Source organism: Macrotis lagotis, chromosome 5, assembly GCF_037893015.1.
Source record: "Macrotis lagotis isolate mMagLag1 chromosome 5, bilby.v1.9.chrom.fasta, whole genome shotgun sequence".
Lineage (NCBI taxonomy): Eukaryota > Metazoa > Chordata > Mammalia > Peramelemorphia > Peramelidae > Macrotis > Macrotis lagotis.
This window is the reverse complement of record NC_133662.1, coordinates 74,660,166-74,677,236: the sequence shown is the minus strand read 5'-3', so window position 1 is coordinate 74,677,236 and position 17,071 is coordinate 74,660,166. Positions and strand designations below refer to the sequence as shown.

At 38.7% G+C, this 17,071-nt stretch overlaps 1 protein-coding gene across 2 annotated transcripts in view; it reads left to right on the top strand.

Annotated features, from left to right (window-relative positions):
* UBE3D (ubiquitin protein ligase E3D) overlaps nt 1-17,071 on the top strand; it is a 198,210-nt gene continuing 181,139 nt past the window's right edge. The window contains exons 1-3 of one of the 2 annotated variants that reach the window (XM_074237391.1): nt 1-258; nt 5,561-5,757; nt 8,834-8,924. In XM_074237391.1, coding sequence (XP_074093492.1) covers nt 203-258; nt 5,561-5,757; nt 8,834-8,924 — 344 coding nt within the window. In that variant the 5' untranslated portion in view covers nt 1-202. Of the gene's footprint in view, nt 259-505; nt 1,440-5,560; nt 5,758-8,833; nt 8,925-17,071 lie in introns of those variants that run through there. The other variant, XM_074237390.1, reaches the window with a different exon arrangement.

Here is a 17,071-nt window from a genome sequence, read left to right as displayed (position 1 = left end):
CGGCGCAGTCTCCGTCCGGGCTGCGGCGCCGGAAGAGGTCCGGGGGGCGGGGCGTCCGGGGGGCGGGGCGTCCGGGGCGCGTCTGCACGTGAGGGTTCAGCTCCCGGCGCTCTCTGGCGAGTCTCCGCGCCGCGCCCCGCCCCGCCTCCTTCCCGACACTCCCCGCTCACTGCCGCGCAGGAAGAGGGGCCGGCAGCCTGCTATGGAGGTTTTCCTGGAGATCAGGAAGCGGCTGCAGAGCGGACTGCTGATTATCCGGTACAGAGCTCCCCGCGTCTCGCCCCCCTCGTCTTTCAGTGGCCGGACCAGGGAAGGGGCTGGCCCTGCGAGCGCAGAGCGGGGCGGGCACCCCCGCCGCGGCGCCCCATGCCACCCCCAGGATGCAGATGGGACTGCCCCGGGAAAAGCGGCCCGTCGGCGTAAAATGACGTAGTGTCGGGGGGGCTCTGACGCGGGAGGAGCCAGCCAATGGGCAGTGCGTCCCTTGACTCGCGGTTGGTCTGGCGCTGAAGCCGCGCCCCCTGGGAGCCATTGTTTATGACGTCATTCGGGCCGGGGCAGCTCTTCTGTCTCCGCCCTCCCTTCTCCCCTCCCCTTCCGTGTTTACGTCACCTGAAACTCACCAGCCTAAACCCCTCCTCGCCAATAGCCCAGGCTCTCCCTCCTGTAGCCCCGAAATAGAGGATTTTCATGGAAATCTCTAGAAGTTTTCCCCAAAAAAGAAAAAATTGCTGTTTGTCCTGATAATTATAGAATTATCCCGACTTGCCCATGTCACTAGTCTGTGAACTAGGTTTTTGGCAAGGCAGTGGGGTTAAGTGGCTTGCCCAATGCCACACAGCTAGGTAATTATTAAGTGTCTGAGGCAGGATCTGAACTCAGGTACTCCTGACTCCAGGATTGGTCTCTATCCACTGAGCCTCCTAGCTGCCCCTTAGTTTTTTTTTTAAAGTGGAACCCATCTGAAAAAATGCCCGAGCCAAGCCAATGTTTTATTGACTTGTGAGTTCCTAATCTATTTCCAAATAGCCCTTTGAATGGAGGAAGGAAGAGAATGTCTCAGGGTGTCTCTGTTCTCTTTCATCTTTGCTCACTGCTCACCTTGCTGCATAGCCAGTTCAAGGGCAAGCCCTGTTAGAACAAGATTAGTAATGGAAGAGACCTTTTAGTGCGGTCCTCTGGTTTTGTAGGTGAGGATGCCGGTTTAGACAAAGGAGATCACTTTCCCTTGGCTCTAGAACTGAGACTCCTACGTTATTAGGATTGGAAAAGACTTTTGGTACAAATTCCTCATATTTCAGAAGAGTAAAGTGAGACCTGGGGAAGAGAATGAATTGTCCATGATCATGTAGGGGGTTTAGGGTTAGTGAGTTTCACATGACGTCAACACAGATGGGGGGCAGAGACGGACAGACAGGAGAGAGAGAAGAGATACCAAGGTAATATGACTCCAAATTCAGCATTCTTTCCACTATACCATATTGGTCATTTTGGCAGCCTGCTTTAATTAACTGCACACTGTTCACATTGAATTATAAAGAAAGATTTTTTTTTTTGGTAAGGCAACATTAAGTGACTTGCCCAAGATCGCACATCTAAGTGTTTGAAGTCACATTTGAACTCAGATCCTACTGACTCCAGGGCACTTAGTACTCTATGCACCGTGCCACCTGGCTACATGAAAACAACAAGTTTTATTTGTTGTTACTGAGCTGTGTCTGACTCTCCATGATCCCATTTGGGGTGTCCTTGTCAAAGATACTTAAGTGGTTTGTCATTTCCTTCTCCAACTCAGTTTACAGATGAGGAAACTGAGGCAAACAGGGTTAAAGTGACTTGTTCAGAGTCACACAAGAGTTTATGAGGCCAGATTTGAACTCAGGAAGATGAAACTTCCTGACTCTGGTCCAGAACTGGGTCCTCTGTCTCACCCAGCTGCCCAGGTTCTATTATCTCTTCAAAAAATGTGTGCGGTATTTCTTTTGTTTTCTCTTGACATAGTGAGGATGCTGTTGTACACTTATGCTGTCCATCAGTTATCTCTCATACTCTCTATGTAATACTCTGAGGACATCCTTTGTGCCTGCTTAAATTTCCTTTTGTTGCAGATGGTCCCCTGCTCACATCCACCTTTTTCATTGCCTCTTTGTGATATTTATTTTCATTTATTTAGAGTTATATTTCACATCCTGCATCCATATAACACCAGTAAAATGTTATGAAAAATGACCTTTTATTTCTTGAAGAATTTAGTATCATTAAAGGGGTTTTGTAATTTTCTGAAGCAATTTGGCTTGCTCTTCTGTTTAATTCTGGGCTCAATTTATTTATTGCTACTTTTGGTCCCATTCATATTTATTGATGTGTAGTCTCCATTGATATTTAAGGCTGTTGTCATATCCTTATTTTTAATAATGTATAGAGGTTTATGTATGTCTAGATAGCTCTTCATGTTTATATGCATACATATATAGCTACATATATATGTGTGTGCATGTATAGATATACATTTGTGTAAACTTTATAAATTGCTTTGCATTTGCAGGTCATAGTATAGATAATAAACACTCTTTATCCAGTTAACTTTTCTTGTGTGAATGATAAACCAAATTCCTTTGGAGGCCTTATGTATCTCTCAGGATGGTTTTAAGCGTTCTAAGCCTTAATATCATCTGGAGACTCACTGTTCATAGCAAATCCCCTTTTATCTTCTACTCTTTGATGGGCCTGTACTTAATTAACTCCAGTGGTTTCCTATTGCCTCCAGGTAAAGCATGAACTCTCTTTAACTTTTAAAAGCTAGCCTCGACCTAGTTTTCCAGCCTCTCCTCCTTGTACTCAGTGATCCAGCCAAGCCAGTTTTTTTCTCTGATCCTTTGATGTGATAGTCTTATTTCTCATCTTTGTCCCTTTTCACTGGCCACCCTCTAGAGATACCTGGAATGTTCACCCTCTTGCCCTCTGCCTTCCTTCAAGGTTCCACTTAGACACCACCTTTGCTACATGAATTTTTTCCTGCTCCCCTGACTGCTTGTATCTAGCCAACTACTTTGTATTGATTCTCTTTCTATTTATTCTCTTTATATGCTAGCATAGGTATTTGTGGTCTTCCCCATTACCCTTTTCTGAGTAGGGACTGTTTTACTTACTCTCTTTTGCTTAATTATATTTTTCATATTGTATCATTTTATCAAGGAATAAAGTCAGCTATGTGATTTTGGATAAGTACTTTGGACACATCTCATTTTCCTCATTTATAAATAATAATTGAAAGTTTGGGTGATCTTACAGATTTTTCCAGAGGAATGCATGACACTTAAGAAAAGTCACAGACTTTGGAGAGATTCTCCCATTTCATAAGCATGTGTTTTTGGCCATTTGCTCTAGACATATTTATAGACTCATCATTATTAGGATTGGAAAAGACTTTTAGTCCAAATTCTTCATTTTTCATATGAGGAAAGTGAGGCCTGGGGAAGAGAATGAATTGTCCATGATCATGTAGTAGCAGAGCTGGGATTTTAACATAGCTGATCCAGTAAGATTTCTGCAATGAGACTGCTGCCAGATCACAGTTTTTTTACAAGTAATTTCTTATTCATAAAACAAGACAGCAGGATTAAGATATTTTCCAGTTTAGGATACTCTGTTACTTTGTGATTTTGTTTTTTGGATTTGAATAGGTGATACAGCTATATTTTTGGTTGGATCTATAGCTTCCTTATGAAAAGGGGCAGCCAGGTGGCACAGTGGATAGAGTACTTGCCCTGGAGTCTGGAGAACCCTGAGTTCAAATGTAACCTCAGACACTTTCTAGATATGTCTACCTTGGTTTCCTTATCTGTAAAATGAGCTGGAGAGGAAATGGTCAATCACTCAAATATCTTTGTCCAGGAAACCTCAAATGAGGTTTGGGTGTGACTGACACAATGAAAACAACTCGATGACAACAATCTGAAAAGCTATGTTATTTATATTCGTTCAGGCCAAAGGGTTTGATTTACCTAGAATTAGGGAATAGGGAAATAGATAATAATGATTACATGATTTTTTTTCTGTTTTTCTCAGAAATTCTATTACAAATGAAGGTAGAAACTAAATCAAAACAAATTTGATTTAAATTGCTAAAAATCATCTTTCCCCTTTCAAACATTGTCAGATGACCTAGATACAAGACTTGGCCTTGCCACTTACTTGCTGTTTTACTTTAAAAATGCTAACGACTCAACCTTTTTGGTTTGTTTCTTCTATAAAATAATATTGCTGGACTAGATGACCTCTGAAATGCCTTTCTTTCTAGATCTATGATCCTATGCCCCACATATATTTAAGTTTATTCACAAAAATGTCTTTAAACTTGTGTATTTTTAAGAGCCTTTTCTATTGCATATTCACAATGATTTTTTTAATCAAAATATTACTTTAGAAATTCTCTGAATTATTTTCAACAAAACTAAATTGTAATGGTCCATCCCCTACCTAGACACATTCTTCTCCTATTCCTTGAAGGTAAAAGTGATCTCTCCTTTCCAAAATCTGTCAGTATTTTGCCTTTGTATTTATCTCATTCTTGTATCAGCATTAGTTATGTATTCATCCTTCCCCTCTATCAGACTATAAGTTCCTTGAAAACAGAGTCTGAGTCCCTAGGATGAAACACAGATACTTAATAAATGTTTGTTGAATTAAACTCCCTCTACTGCTATATAAGTAGGCCATTATAGACAGGTAGGCATCATGGTGTAGTAGTTAAGAGAGCCAATCTCAAAATGAAGAGTTGGATTCATATTTGGTCTCTGATGGGTACTGGTGACCATGTTCATGCCAATTTAACCCAAGTGCCCCAGGCATATCTTGAATACCATAAGTTGCAAAGCAAGTACTCATCTGCTTGGCAGAGGTAGTTGCCTCACCTGGAAGTTCCTTATCAATGAAATTATAGGTCTAGTTCAAAACAAAACAAAATCACATTGTAATGTTAGTTTTTTATCAATTGTTCAGTTGTGTCTGGTTCTTCATGACCCCAATTGGGGGTTTGTTTTTTTTTTTTTTTGGCAAAGATACTAGAGTGGTTTATCATTTCCCTCTTTGGCTCTTTTTATAGATTAGGAACTGAGGCAAAGTAGGTTAAGTGACTTTCCCTAGGTTCATACAGTAAGTGACCCAGGATGGATTTGAACTCAGGTCTTCCAGACTCCAGGTGCTCTATTCATTATATCACCTACGTGTCCTATATATGAATAAAACCCTTATTGCAGACTTTCTTTGTTACAAGAATAGAGGATATTATAGGAGTTGGAGACATGGTTAAATTCAAGACATGGTTAAATTCTTCTTAGAAGATTTACTCATAGCATGGACAGTAGTTGGAGGAGAAGAGATGTGTGGACCATTGTTGGAGTAGCCTCATTGATAAAATTATAGATTGCTGTAAATATTGAAGCATGGTATGATTTGGGTTCTTTATAATCAGTTTTGCTGCACATAATATTAGACTTGCTTAATCAATATTCTTAAATTTTAGAGAATGGGAAAAAAAGTTTTGTTTTGCATCTAACAGAGAACCAAAGCAAGGAAGCTTGCCCATGAATATTTCTATAACTCCATCCTTGCTGAAGATGAAAACTCTTGAACTGTGCAGTGAAATCAGCTTTCCACCAGAGGTCAGCCTTGTCCCTTCTTCCCTTCGTGGGCTGCAGTATGTGTCTGGAGATGGGATCCACATGAGACTTCTTGTTGAGGCCAACATGAACAAGAGTGAGTGAAATGAATTTACTGTTATAGTAGTATTGCCATCCTCATCGTAAGTTAAAGACCGTGATCTGTCCTGAAAAAAGTTAAACGTTTCCTAACAGAAAGTTGTTATTTGTCCATAGTTCTTGAAGAGGACCTGGACGTCAGGGAGGTGATGTCAGGACATATTCATGAGTAAAATAGATTTGGTTAGGGAATGTATTGGACAAGTGGATATGATGACATCAAAGACAGCTGTGAAGGACTGAGGCCAGAAACAGGCTGATGAGGTGCTAATAGTCCCATTTCCCAATCCAGATTGGGAAAAGTTATGGAGAAGCTAGTATGGGGCCTTTAGCAGTGATTTGTTAGATGCATAATGCTTTGTGAGTTTGAATATCTTAGGGGTTGATTTTTGGAAGCATTGATATTTAACCCCATTTTAAAATTTCATAAAAACCTGAGTTTTCATATATAGGAAAACTCTATTTGGATTTAAATAGACCACAAATCAAATCACTATATTGTAGATTTAAGGCTAGAATCTATCAAACCCCCACTTTCTCATTTTATAGATAAGGAAACTGAGTTTCGGAAAGGGTAAGTGAATTTGCCCAAGGTGACACATTGAGGGTCTAAGGCAAGATTTGAAACCAAGTCTAACTGGCTCCAAGCCCTGTCCTTGATCCACTCTGCCATACCTATCAATTGGTAGCTTTTACAGTTTAATTATTGATAGGATTGTGCTTTGGAGCAAATATCATTCTGCTTTTATTCTAATTAGTTGGTACCATCACTCAATTCTTTCTAGTTTCCTGAAAATGAAATTTCATTTGTAGAATAATAAATTTCATGTTAATATAAAACAGGCATCAGTTGATAAAGAGCCCCATTGTTTTTGAGAGGCCTTCTTTTGGCAAGGAAATAATAATTCCCTCCTGTCCCCTATACTTCCCCTTCTCCTCCCAAAAGAGGACAAAGTATGAAGTTTCTCTTGTTTTACCAGCAGATGGTAGTACTATACTGGCAATTGACCTTTTGGTCTTGGAGAGCTCTTTACAACACATTTTGAACAACTTCCTCTAACCCCTTCTAGCTGCTTACCCTTCAATAATGATATTTGTTTCCTTCATCACTTTAGCCCCATTAAGCTATACTGCTTTCTGTATAATTTATAAATTTATTTCATTTAAGAGAAATGTGAAATTAGACTTCCTTCAGTCCTAAGTTACTTAAATGCTTTCATCTGTGTGAGCACTCCCATTTTGGAACAGGTTGCACATTCCTCTTCTCTGCCCAGTTTTATTAAATTTGCACCATTATCTTTTATATCTGGAACAACTCATTCACTTTGAAAGAAGTTCCAGGAAAAAGAGTGAAGTAAACCAAATAGCTGTATTCTCCTAGACTGGGGGTGGGAAAGGGTGGAGAGGAGCAAAGAGAAAAAGCTTATTTAAATACTCAAGAGAATTTAAAGAAACATTTGTGTTCTTATCCTTTGTTCTATTACTGATGACTGAGAAACTGAAATTAAGAAAATGTACTGAGTGCATTAAGATAACCTGAGAAGTGACTTGGCTAAAATAATACAAATCTCTGAAATTTTTATCAGTATTGATTTTTGCTTCTGAGAAAGAGAATGTTCACTAGGAGCTAGCTATTCCATCCCCAGGTACATGATGAATGTAATGATTCTTCTTATTGTCAGTAAATAATATTCTACAGTAAACCAAAACCTTTTTTGAATTCTGTGGTTGAATTAAAAGAGATGGATTTTTGTTTTTTTGTTTTTATTACTAAATAATTTCAGAAATGATACAAATTTACTGGTCTGGCCACATTGATTTAGTTCCATGGTAGCTGCATTAATACCTGAAGATGAGGAGAGAGAAGAGAAACATTCTGGCCCTAAGGCATGTGGGAACCTGCATATTTGCAAGATTTATGATGTGGGCCAAATGAGACAGGCTGCAATGGATAAGAACGCATCTGAAATGCTGTGCTTCTGACTTACTTCCTTTTTATTAGACTTTTTTTCTACAAAAATAAGAGGAATGACATCTTATTTTAAGGAACCTATGAAATAAATACTTATGAAGTAGCTTGCAAAGTTATTTGTCATTTTTGGAGATGATACAAAATACTATATTTTGTTTGCTTCTGATTTAAATAACAGATTATTTGTAAAAAATGTATCTGGGGGAGATATCAGTATTATCTTGTGGTAGGGGTCTAATGCTCCTGTTTGATCAGTTCTAGAACTATAAGGAACCTTAGAATCTAGATTTGTAAGGAACCTCAGAATCTAGAACTGTTAGGAATCTTAGAGATCATCCAGGCAGGGAGAACCTGTAGCATTTTTTTTTTGTCACTGTGGCAGTTTGCTGACCCTTTCATGTTCTTCAATTATTGAAGAAAGTCCTAAATTTCAGGACAGATAAATGAAAAGAAAGATGCAATTTTTTTTCCCTCATTCAAGGTCAAGAACCCCCCTGACATCTTCTTTTAAAGAACCCTTGATCCAGTGGAACATTTCTATTTTGCAGGTATGAAGCCAAGGCTCTTGTGACTTCTATAGAGTCACAGGGACAATGAGTCAGCTAGGTGGCTATTGGGGACCAGCGGATAGAGGATTGGGCCTGGATTTCAAAAGACTCATCTTCCTCAGTAACAAATTCAGCTCCAGACACAGTAGTTCTGTAATCCTGGGCACTTCACCCTATTTGCCTCAGTTTTCTTATTTGTACAATGAACTGGAGAAAGAAATGATAAATTACTCCAGTATCTTTTCAAAGAAACCCTAACGGGGAAGGTGACATGTGAACAAACAAGACATACAAAGTAAGTTGAAAATAACTACAAAGGGAAGGCACTGTTATGTTGCATCAGGAAAGTCTTCTCGATTCTGCCAGTAGCAAACAAGGGGAATTTGGACACAACCGAAATGACTCAACAGCAATAACAGAACACAGAGAATAAGTGGCAGAGCCAATCTTTGGCTCATCCCTATGAATTCATCATACTTTCTGCTAGACTACATGGATGCTAACATGCATGTCCTAAAGTCCAGGTGATTTTCTCTTTCCTTTCATTTTTTTAGAACTAGTTTCCACTTTGAACCAAGACCTGCAAACCCTAAAGTGCTACACGTTTTCTTGCCAGTCCTGCGGTGAAATCATCATAAAAGAAAGGTAAGGAGAACATTTAGTGGAACTTGGAGGGGCTATGAGTGTTGGTTTGCTCTGTGGGGTCTCAGATTTTCCTATAGGTTCTATAGCAGGGCCAGCATATGACAGCTTTAACATCAGTGTGCCAGTGTGGTCATATTTAGACAGGACCAATCAGGATCCCCTTCCCACAGTCACAACAGAAGGGTTGAATGTTTCTCTTGTGAAGAGTTAGAGAAATGGTATTGACTTTTGTGAATTATTACAAAGCATCAATACAGAGCATTGCTGACAAAACCCCTAGGCAAAATCTCTGTCTCCAAAGATACAATAGCTCTTCTTTATGTACTTGCCATCACTGAGGAAGTATAGTGTTCCCCAGAAATGGATTTTCCAGTCAAATGACTGGAAAATTATTCACTTCCTTGCCATCTTAAGCAAAATCTGCTTGAGAGATAGCATGGTGTGTTAGAATTAGTACTGGATTTGGAGTTAAGAGACTTGCATCTCAATCCTGTGGTCCCATACTCACTAGCTTTGTGGCCCTGGGTAAGTCCCTTAGTCTCTTGCATCTCATTTCACATCCAGATTATGAACATGTCAAGACCTCCTGCACTACCTACTTCATATGATTCTTTCTGAGGAAAGTGCTTTGTAAAACTTAAAGATTTATAGAAAAGTGAGCTGCTATTACAAATTTTCTTGATGATTTTGGAACATCATTATGATGATTGGTACTTTTCAAGTTAATTTTTTTCCATTAACAAATATTTTTCCTCTTTCATCTTTTCTCTCTCCCCTTTGGAAAAACAAAAATAAAAACAGGAACCCTTGAGATAAGGATTTAGAGAGAAGCAGAGGGAATGCCTGCATTAATCACATACAAAAATGTCTGAGTCATTGTCCATTTCAGTTCTGTCACCTCTCTTTCAGTATGCCTTTGGTCAATGCACAGATCAGAGTTCTTAATGACTTTGAGTGTTGTTTGTTTTATGATGTTGTTATTGTATAAATTATTCAAAGCTGGGAAGACCTGTAGAAACCAATGTGGAATGAATAAGCACAATCATTGGTTTTTATATTGTGCTTCCCAGTTGAACACCGATTTTCATCCTTCTAACAATACTTTTTGACTTCTTGCTCCTCATGAAGAACCGTAGTAGTCCCTTCTCTTTTTTCTATTCCCTTCTAATTTGCTGCTTCTAATCTTACATTCAGATATTTTATTAAAATTTTGTCTGAAGTAAATAGGTTGCGAGTGAGGTTATTAGAATGAAATTCACAAGACTTTTGTAAGGTCAAGAAATTTGTTCTATTTATTTGGATTTTTCCTCTTACTTCTTGACTCTGTCAACAAGGGATTTCAAGATAATTGAAATGAGTTTGTTTTATTATTCCCTCGATGAATAGTTGACAAAACTACGATGAGAATTGGGGGTTCATTAAAAAATCTGTGAAGATGGACAGCGCTCTAGTACCAAATTCAGTTTAACAGACCTTAAATGTATACTGTATGCAAGAAATAGATAATCCAAGAACCCTAGAAAAATGAAACAGTTTCTGCTTCTAATGAATTTATAGTCTCCTATATTTGGGAGTGACTGGTAGATACAACAGGTACACAGATGAATAAATATAGAATAATTTGAGAATAGTAATAGCTGGAGGAGATCACAGAGGGCTTCTTGTGGGAGAAGCACCTGAGCTGAGCCTTTAATTCTGAAAGGTAGAGATGAAGCAGTATCTTGCAGGGAGGGATTGGGTTGGGGAAAAATGCATGATGGCGGGTAATGGAAAATAATTGATTATCTCAAGTGTTAGAGTCTTGTCTAGTTATGTTTAATTTGGAACTGTGATTGTCTAGTCTGTGGCCATTATGACAAGCCTCCTTGGGATTCTGGGTCCCCATATAGATGAGAATGTGTGAGAATAAGGGCTTCCCTTTTTCTCAGTCTAAGCTTTGTTGTATTAGTCTTGTTTGTTACCCAATGGCTGGAGGTTTCTGTTTTCAGATTGAGTTCATTAAACATTCTTCTCTGTGGAGCTTATCTAACTTTCATACCTGCTGTCAAGTTCAGTGACATCTTATCCACATGCAATCGATAGCACTGATGGCAACAGAAGACATACTATCTCAGACTTTCCTGGCTTCTGAATATATTTGAATGGGGAAGAAAGGGTGAGGGTAAAATCTGTTACTAAATCCAAATCTTTTGCTCTCATTTTTCCTCTTAAGGAATCTCATAGCATTGTAGCTCTAGAGCTGGAAGGGACTTTAAAGACCATGTAGTCCAACCATATCATTTTACAGATATGGAAACTGAGGGACAGAGAGGTTAAATGATTTGCCCAAGGTCACACAGTTGGTAAAAGTGGCTTAGGAGTGATTTGAACCCAGGTCCTCTAGCCCCATATCCAGCACATGGTGACTCACAGGCTTTGCTCTTAGCCATCTTCTAGAAGAATCTAGAACCATCTGCTGGTTAGAGCAAGAATACATTTTCTTAACTAGGGAACAGAAGGGAGGGAGAAGACTTTGTAGGGCTTTTCCTCCTTTTTCTACACATTTTCATGATTAAAATACAAAGTGACAAGCAATAATTTCTTTGAAGCAGGTTATTTTCTTGCCTAGTGTTGGCCAAACTTTCCTTATTTAGGGCTGGCCTTATTCCTGACTTCTCTCATGGTTATGTGCCATAGAAATTAATTATCTCTATATCTCTTTCTATGTTTCTCTATGTCTCTGTCTCTGTGTCTTTCTCTCTGGCTATCTTTATCTCTATCTCTCTTTTTCACTCTCTTTCTCCCTCTCCTCTCCCTTTCCCTAACCTTCTTCCTCTTTCCCTCTCCCTCTTTTTCTCCCTCCCTGTATTTTTTCCTCCCTCTTTCCCTTTCTTTCTCTCCTCTCTTCCTCTTCTTCCTCTTTCCCTTTCTCTTCTTTTTCTCTTTCTTCTCCCTCTTTCCCTTTCTTTCCCTCTCCTCACTTTTTCTTCTTCTTTTTTCTCTCTCTCTCCCTCCCTCTCTTTCGGATTCGTGTCCATGGTTTTTATGTTTACTGACTGAATTAAATACGCCAGTGGCTTTCTACTTAAGCTTCCTGCCCAAGGGTGGGGTTGGCAGTGATCAGAGAGGAAAAGCTAGCATCTGTGCATAAGGAGGTCTTTTAAAGCATTTGTGCTTATAGTGTCCACACAGTCAATCTTGCCTTACCTGGGCAGGTGCTGTTGACTTCTTTGATTCTCTTTCCTGGGAACTGTTGCCCTGAACCTTATTTCTTTGTACCCCATTTATTGGGAACTCACACTTTCATTTGAACAAGCCTAGATCAACGAATGGTTTTTTTTCCCTTTATAAAGAAAAAAAAGTCTTGCTAAATAAATTGCATAATTAAAATTGCAGGGGGCCATGTTTTTAACCTACTTTGAGAGCCACCTGTTTTCAAACCTTTGGCAGGCACTTGCTTTCCAGTTATCTTTGAGTGCTAGAATAATAGTTCAAATTTGTATAGCACTTTAAAGTTTGTAAAGTTCTTTTCATATGTTATTCCATGTAGTTTTCATATAGGTGACAAAATAGGCTCAGAGAATTAAGTGACCAGTCAGCTAGTAAGTGTATGAGGCTGAATTTGAACCCAGGTGTTCTTTACTTCAGTGGAACACACTACATGTATGTCTTAGAACATTCAAGGCTTCTGATCCCTCTCCATCTTCACAGTGTTGGATTAAGCTCTGTGTCAGGTTGGGATGCAGACGAGAATTGGCATAAGAGAATACAAAACTGAAGATCTGAAAGCTTGAGTTTTGCTACTTGTGTCTTGACCTTGGGCTTATCACTGAATATCTTCATTAATGGAATCAAGTTAATAATTCTACTTCATGGGGCTGTTAAGAGGATCAAATGAGATAATATGTATGAAAATATGTTGAAAACTGTAAAGCCACCTATTAACTGTGTGACCTTAGATCAAGTCACTTAACTTCTGTGGCTTCCCTTGTCTAAAAAATGAGAGGCTTGGATTAGATGGACTCTTTTTGTTGGTTTGTTTGTTTTTTTAGGTTTTTGTAAGGCAGTGGGGTTAAGTGGCTTGCCCAAGGCCACACAACTAGGTAGTCATTAAGTGTCTGAGGCCAGATTTGAACTCAGGTACTCCTGACTCCAGGGCTGGTGGTCTATCCACTGCGCCACCTAGCTGCCCCCTAGATGGACTCTTAAGTTCATTTTGGTGCCAGAATTCTGGTCTAGAGTCCCAAGTATTAATAGTTATATTTTTTATTGAGAAAAAGCAAATGTTTATTAATTGTAATTTTTTGGTAACTTTTATTTTTCTCAGTTATATTTAAAGATAGTTTTCAATATTTAGTTTTATAAAGTTTTCTCCCCTTCATCTTTCCTTCCCTCTAAATTAGGACAATAAGTAATCTGATTCAAGCTATATTTAATAGTCATGAGACACATATTTTGATATTAGTCATACTGTGAAAGAAAAATCAGAATAAAGGGGGAAAAGTAGTTATATTTTTATTGCAGTAATTATTTTAAGACATTGTCCCCCCTGTAGAACTTCTATGGTGGGACAGAAATATTTTCTTTGTTGAATACTTTGGATCATCTTGCTCTGTTCCCTTTCCTATTTCCTTTTCCTCTTTTAGGTAGAGTAATCAAATCAAAACTACTGTCATATCTGGAAAGGGCATATCAGTTGGGTTCTCTGTGAATCAACCCACCATCTCTATGACTCCTTGACCAAAACTCTGTTTGTGTGTTGTTTTCCTTAATTAAGAAAAGTTTTTCATGCCTCCTTTCACTTTCTTTTCAAGTTGTTAGTCGGATGTGTGCTTTAAAAAGTAAAAATAGTATGCTAGAGTCTTTCTCTGGATGGAGATGGCATTTTCCGTCACAGATCTTTTAAAGTAGCTTCTAACTTGAAATCCTATAGAAATTCCTGTTTTAATAAAGAAGATAAAATTGATGGGAACAACTGTAATACTAGACAGACTTTGCAAATACAACAAGGGAGACCTAGGATGAGATGACCTCTAAGGCCTCCTTCAACCATGAGATTCTGATAGGATTATTTCTGCCAATAAAAACTTACATTTATAGAGCATTTTACTAGTTGCAAATTGCTTCATCTCCTTTCACCCTCACTTATTCCCATTTTACAGATAAAAAAAGACAACAACTGAGGCTCAGAGAGATTAAGGGATTTGTTTATTGCAATAAGTGGCAATTGTTATTGAGTCATATTTGACTCTTTGGGATACCATTTTAGGTTTCCTTGGCAGAGATGCTGACATGGTTATTTCCTTCACCAGTTCATTTTACATATGAATAAACTGGGTCAAACAGGGTGAAATGTCTTGCCCAGGATCACACAGCTAGTAAAAGTCTGAGGTCAGATTTGAACTTGGAAAGATAAGTCTTCCTTATTCTAGACCCAGCACTATCCACTATGCTACCTAGCTGCCCTTCAGGAGTAGTAATATCATTTTAAGGATCTTATTGTGCTATACATTCAAGGATGTCCCAAAAGTCTTAGGATAGTGAGCTTTAATAACTTAAAACAAGACTTTTTAGATACCTTATACCTTATTACATAAGATCCTTATGAGTACTTACCTTGTGAAGTAAGTACTTTAGATATTGTTACTTTAGCTTTATAGATTTTTTTTAAACTAAAGCAAAGCAAGGATAAGGGACTTGCCCATATTTCCATAACCCAATAAGGGCCAGAGGTAAAATTTGAACCCAGCTCTCTCCTAACCGGAAGACCAGTGCTCTTTCTACTATAACATACTCCTCAAAGCAAGTGTAAATTCCTTTAAAAAAATTTTTAACTGTTTTTCCCCCCCTCTTGATTTTTTTAAAAATGAACTCAGGTTCTTCCAAAATCAGCCTGAATTTTTTTCAGGGGAAAAAAAAGGGAAGTTTTGCTTTCTTTCATTGAACTTGAGATCACAATATAGTCTAGAAATGAATACCTCCTCCAAGATCTCAATTTAATGGAAATTGAGATGGATGCTACTACTTTAAGGACAGCCCATTGAGTCAGTGGGTAGAGAACCAGACCTGGATTCAGGAAGATCCTCTTGCAGAGTTCCACTCTGTCTCAGACACTTTCTAGCAGCAGTGTGTCTCTGGGCTAGTCACCTAGCTTTGTTTGCCTTAGTTTTCTATCTATAAAATGAACCGGAGAAAGAAATGGCAGACATTGCTAAGAAAACCCCAAATGGGGTGAGGAAGAGTAGGGCACATGACTGAAAAACAACTACTACTTTTAGAAAGATCTTCATTTGTGGTGGGAAGAATCAGCTTCAGAACACATATCTGTACAGCATTGAGATGAAAATGACTAAATTTGAAATTGAAGAACTTAACACAGCTTTCTGAAGTAGGTGATATTATTATCCCCATTTTTATATCATCTACATTTCTTACTGTATTCTTCCTTCTCCCCTTTGTAATAAAGCTTTTCATTATAATAATAAAGAAGAAAAAAAGTTGGCAAAATAACCAACATCAAAACAAAGCATACTTTGAAGTCATCTTTGACTCTTGTGACTCTTTTTTGAATTTTTCTTTTTCAATTTTTCTAACACCCGTGTTTCACTCTTCACAAATATTATTTCATTTGTTTTTCATAATAACTCTAGTTCAGTAGGTGTTGTTATTATCCTTATTTTTACAGCTCAGGAAGATGGCAAGTTGAGGTTAAGTGACAGGTCCAGGATCGTTTAAGTAGGAAATATCTGAGACTAGATTTGATCTAAAACCTCTCTGACTCTGGCTCAGAACTCTGCCACTGTGCCAGCTGGCTGAATCTCTAGCTAATCATTTGTCAGATATTGTTAATTTTAACTTTATAAGCTGATTTATATCCATCACCTTCCCTTTACTCACACTGCTATCACTTTTTAGTTCAGGCCCTCATACCTCTCTCCTAAACTATTGTAATAGCTTTCTAGTTGATTTCTCAGCCTCCAGTCTCTCTCCTTTCCAATCCATTTTCCATCCATCTATAAAAATAATATTTTTAAGGCAGGGATTTGATAATGTGCTCCACTGCTGAAAAACCTGCAGTAGCTCCCTGTTGCCCCTAAGATGAAATATGAACTTCCTGCCCCCCCCCCCCCCCCCCCCCCCCCCCCCCCCCCCCCGTTTAAGGCTCTCTAGCCTGGCTCTGCTTTTACATTAGTACCCTTCATGTTCTGCCATCCTACCTAATAGGACTACTGATTATTTCCAAAATACAGCATTACTGTTTTGTTGTTTTTGCTATGGCATGAATACTAGACATTCTCACAAATATCTCTTGCCTAGAATTAATTCTTATCTTTGTTTTTTCAAGATTTTTAATTTCCCTCCATCCTTGGGTGAGCGTTCATTTCTTCCACGAAACTTTTCTTGCTCCATAGTGCTCTTCCCCCTCACCCCCCTGAGTATTGTCTGCCATCTTCACTCAGTGTACCTCATGTTATATTTACCTCTGCTGGAATGATTGTTCTTGTCTTTTTATCCTCAGGGCTCAGCACATAGTAGGAACTTAATGCATTTTTTTGTGAATTGAATCAAAGTGCTTCTCTCCTCTTTTATGTGATAAACATTTGGAAGACTGTGTCCATCCTTCAGCAAAATACCCTTTAAGTGTAGATGTTATTGTTTATGACTGCCTCTCTCAGTTAGTACCATTTGGTTTGATGGATGTCATTTTCTTTCTCTTTTGTTTGTCTGGTGAAGTCATAGTATTGTCTAATTAGCTTTCTTGGCAAGATTCTCAATGTCACCTTCTATATATTATGGACTCCAAAAGCTTTTTCCCTTCCTGCCTCTTACCCCTGTAGCCAGTCCTTGGGAAAGACAGGTGTTATGACTCTACTAAGGCAATGGCTTTCTTTTGTGTTTCCTATTTTGTAAATGGTCTTTTCCTTTTAATGGGGTGGCTGTGGAGGGGAGAATTCTATAGTGAAGCTGATGGCCAACATATTGAATTATGATTTGGTTTTGTAAAAGGTGTGATTTTTAGGGGCGGCTAGGTGGTGTAGTGGATAAAGCACCGGCCCTGTAGTCAGGAGTACCTGGGTTCAAATCTGGTCTCAGACACTTAATAATTACCTAGCTGTGTGGCCTTGGGCAAGCCACTTAACCCAATTTGCCTTGCAAAAACCTAAAAA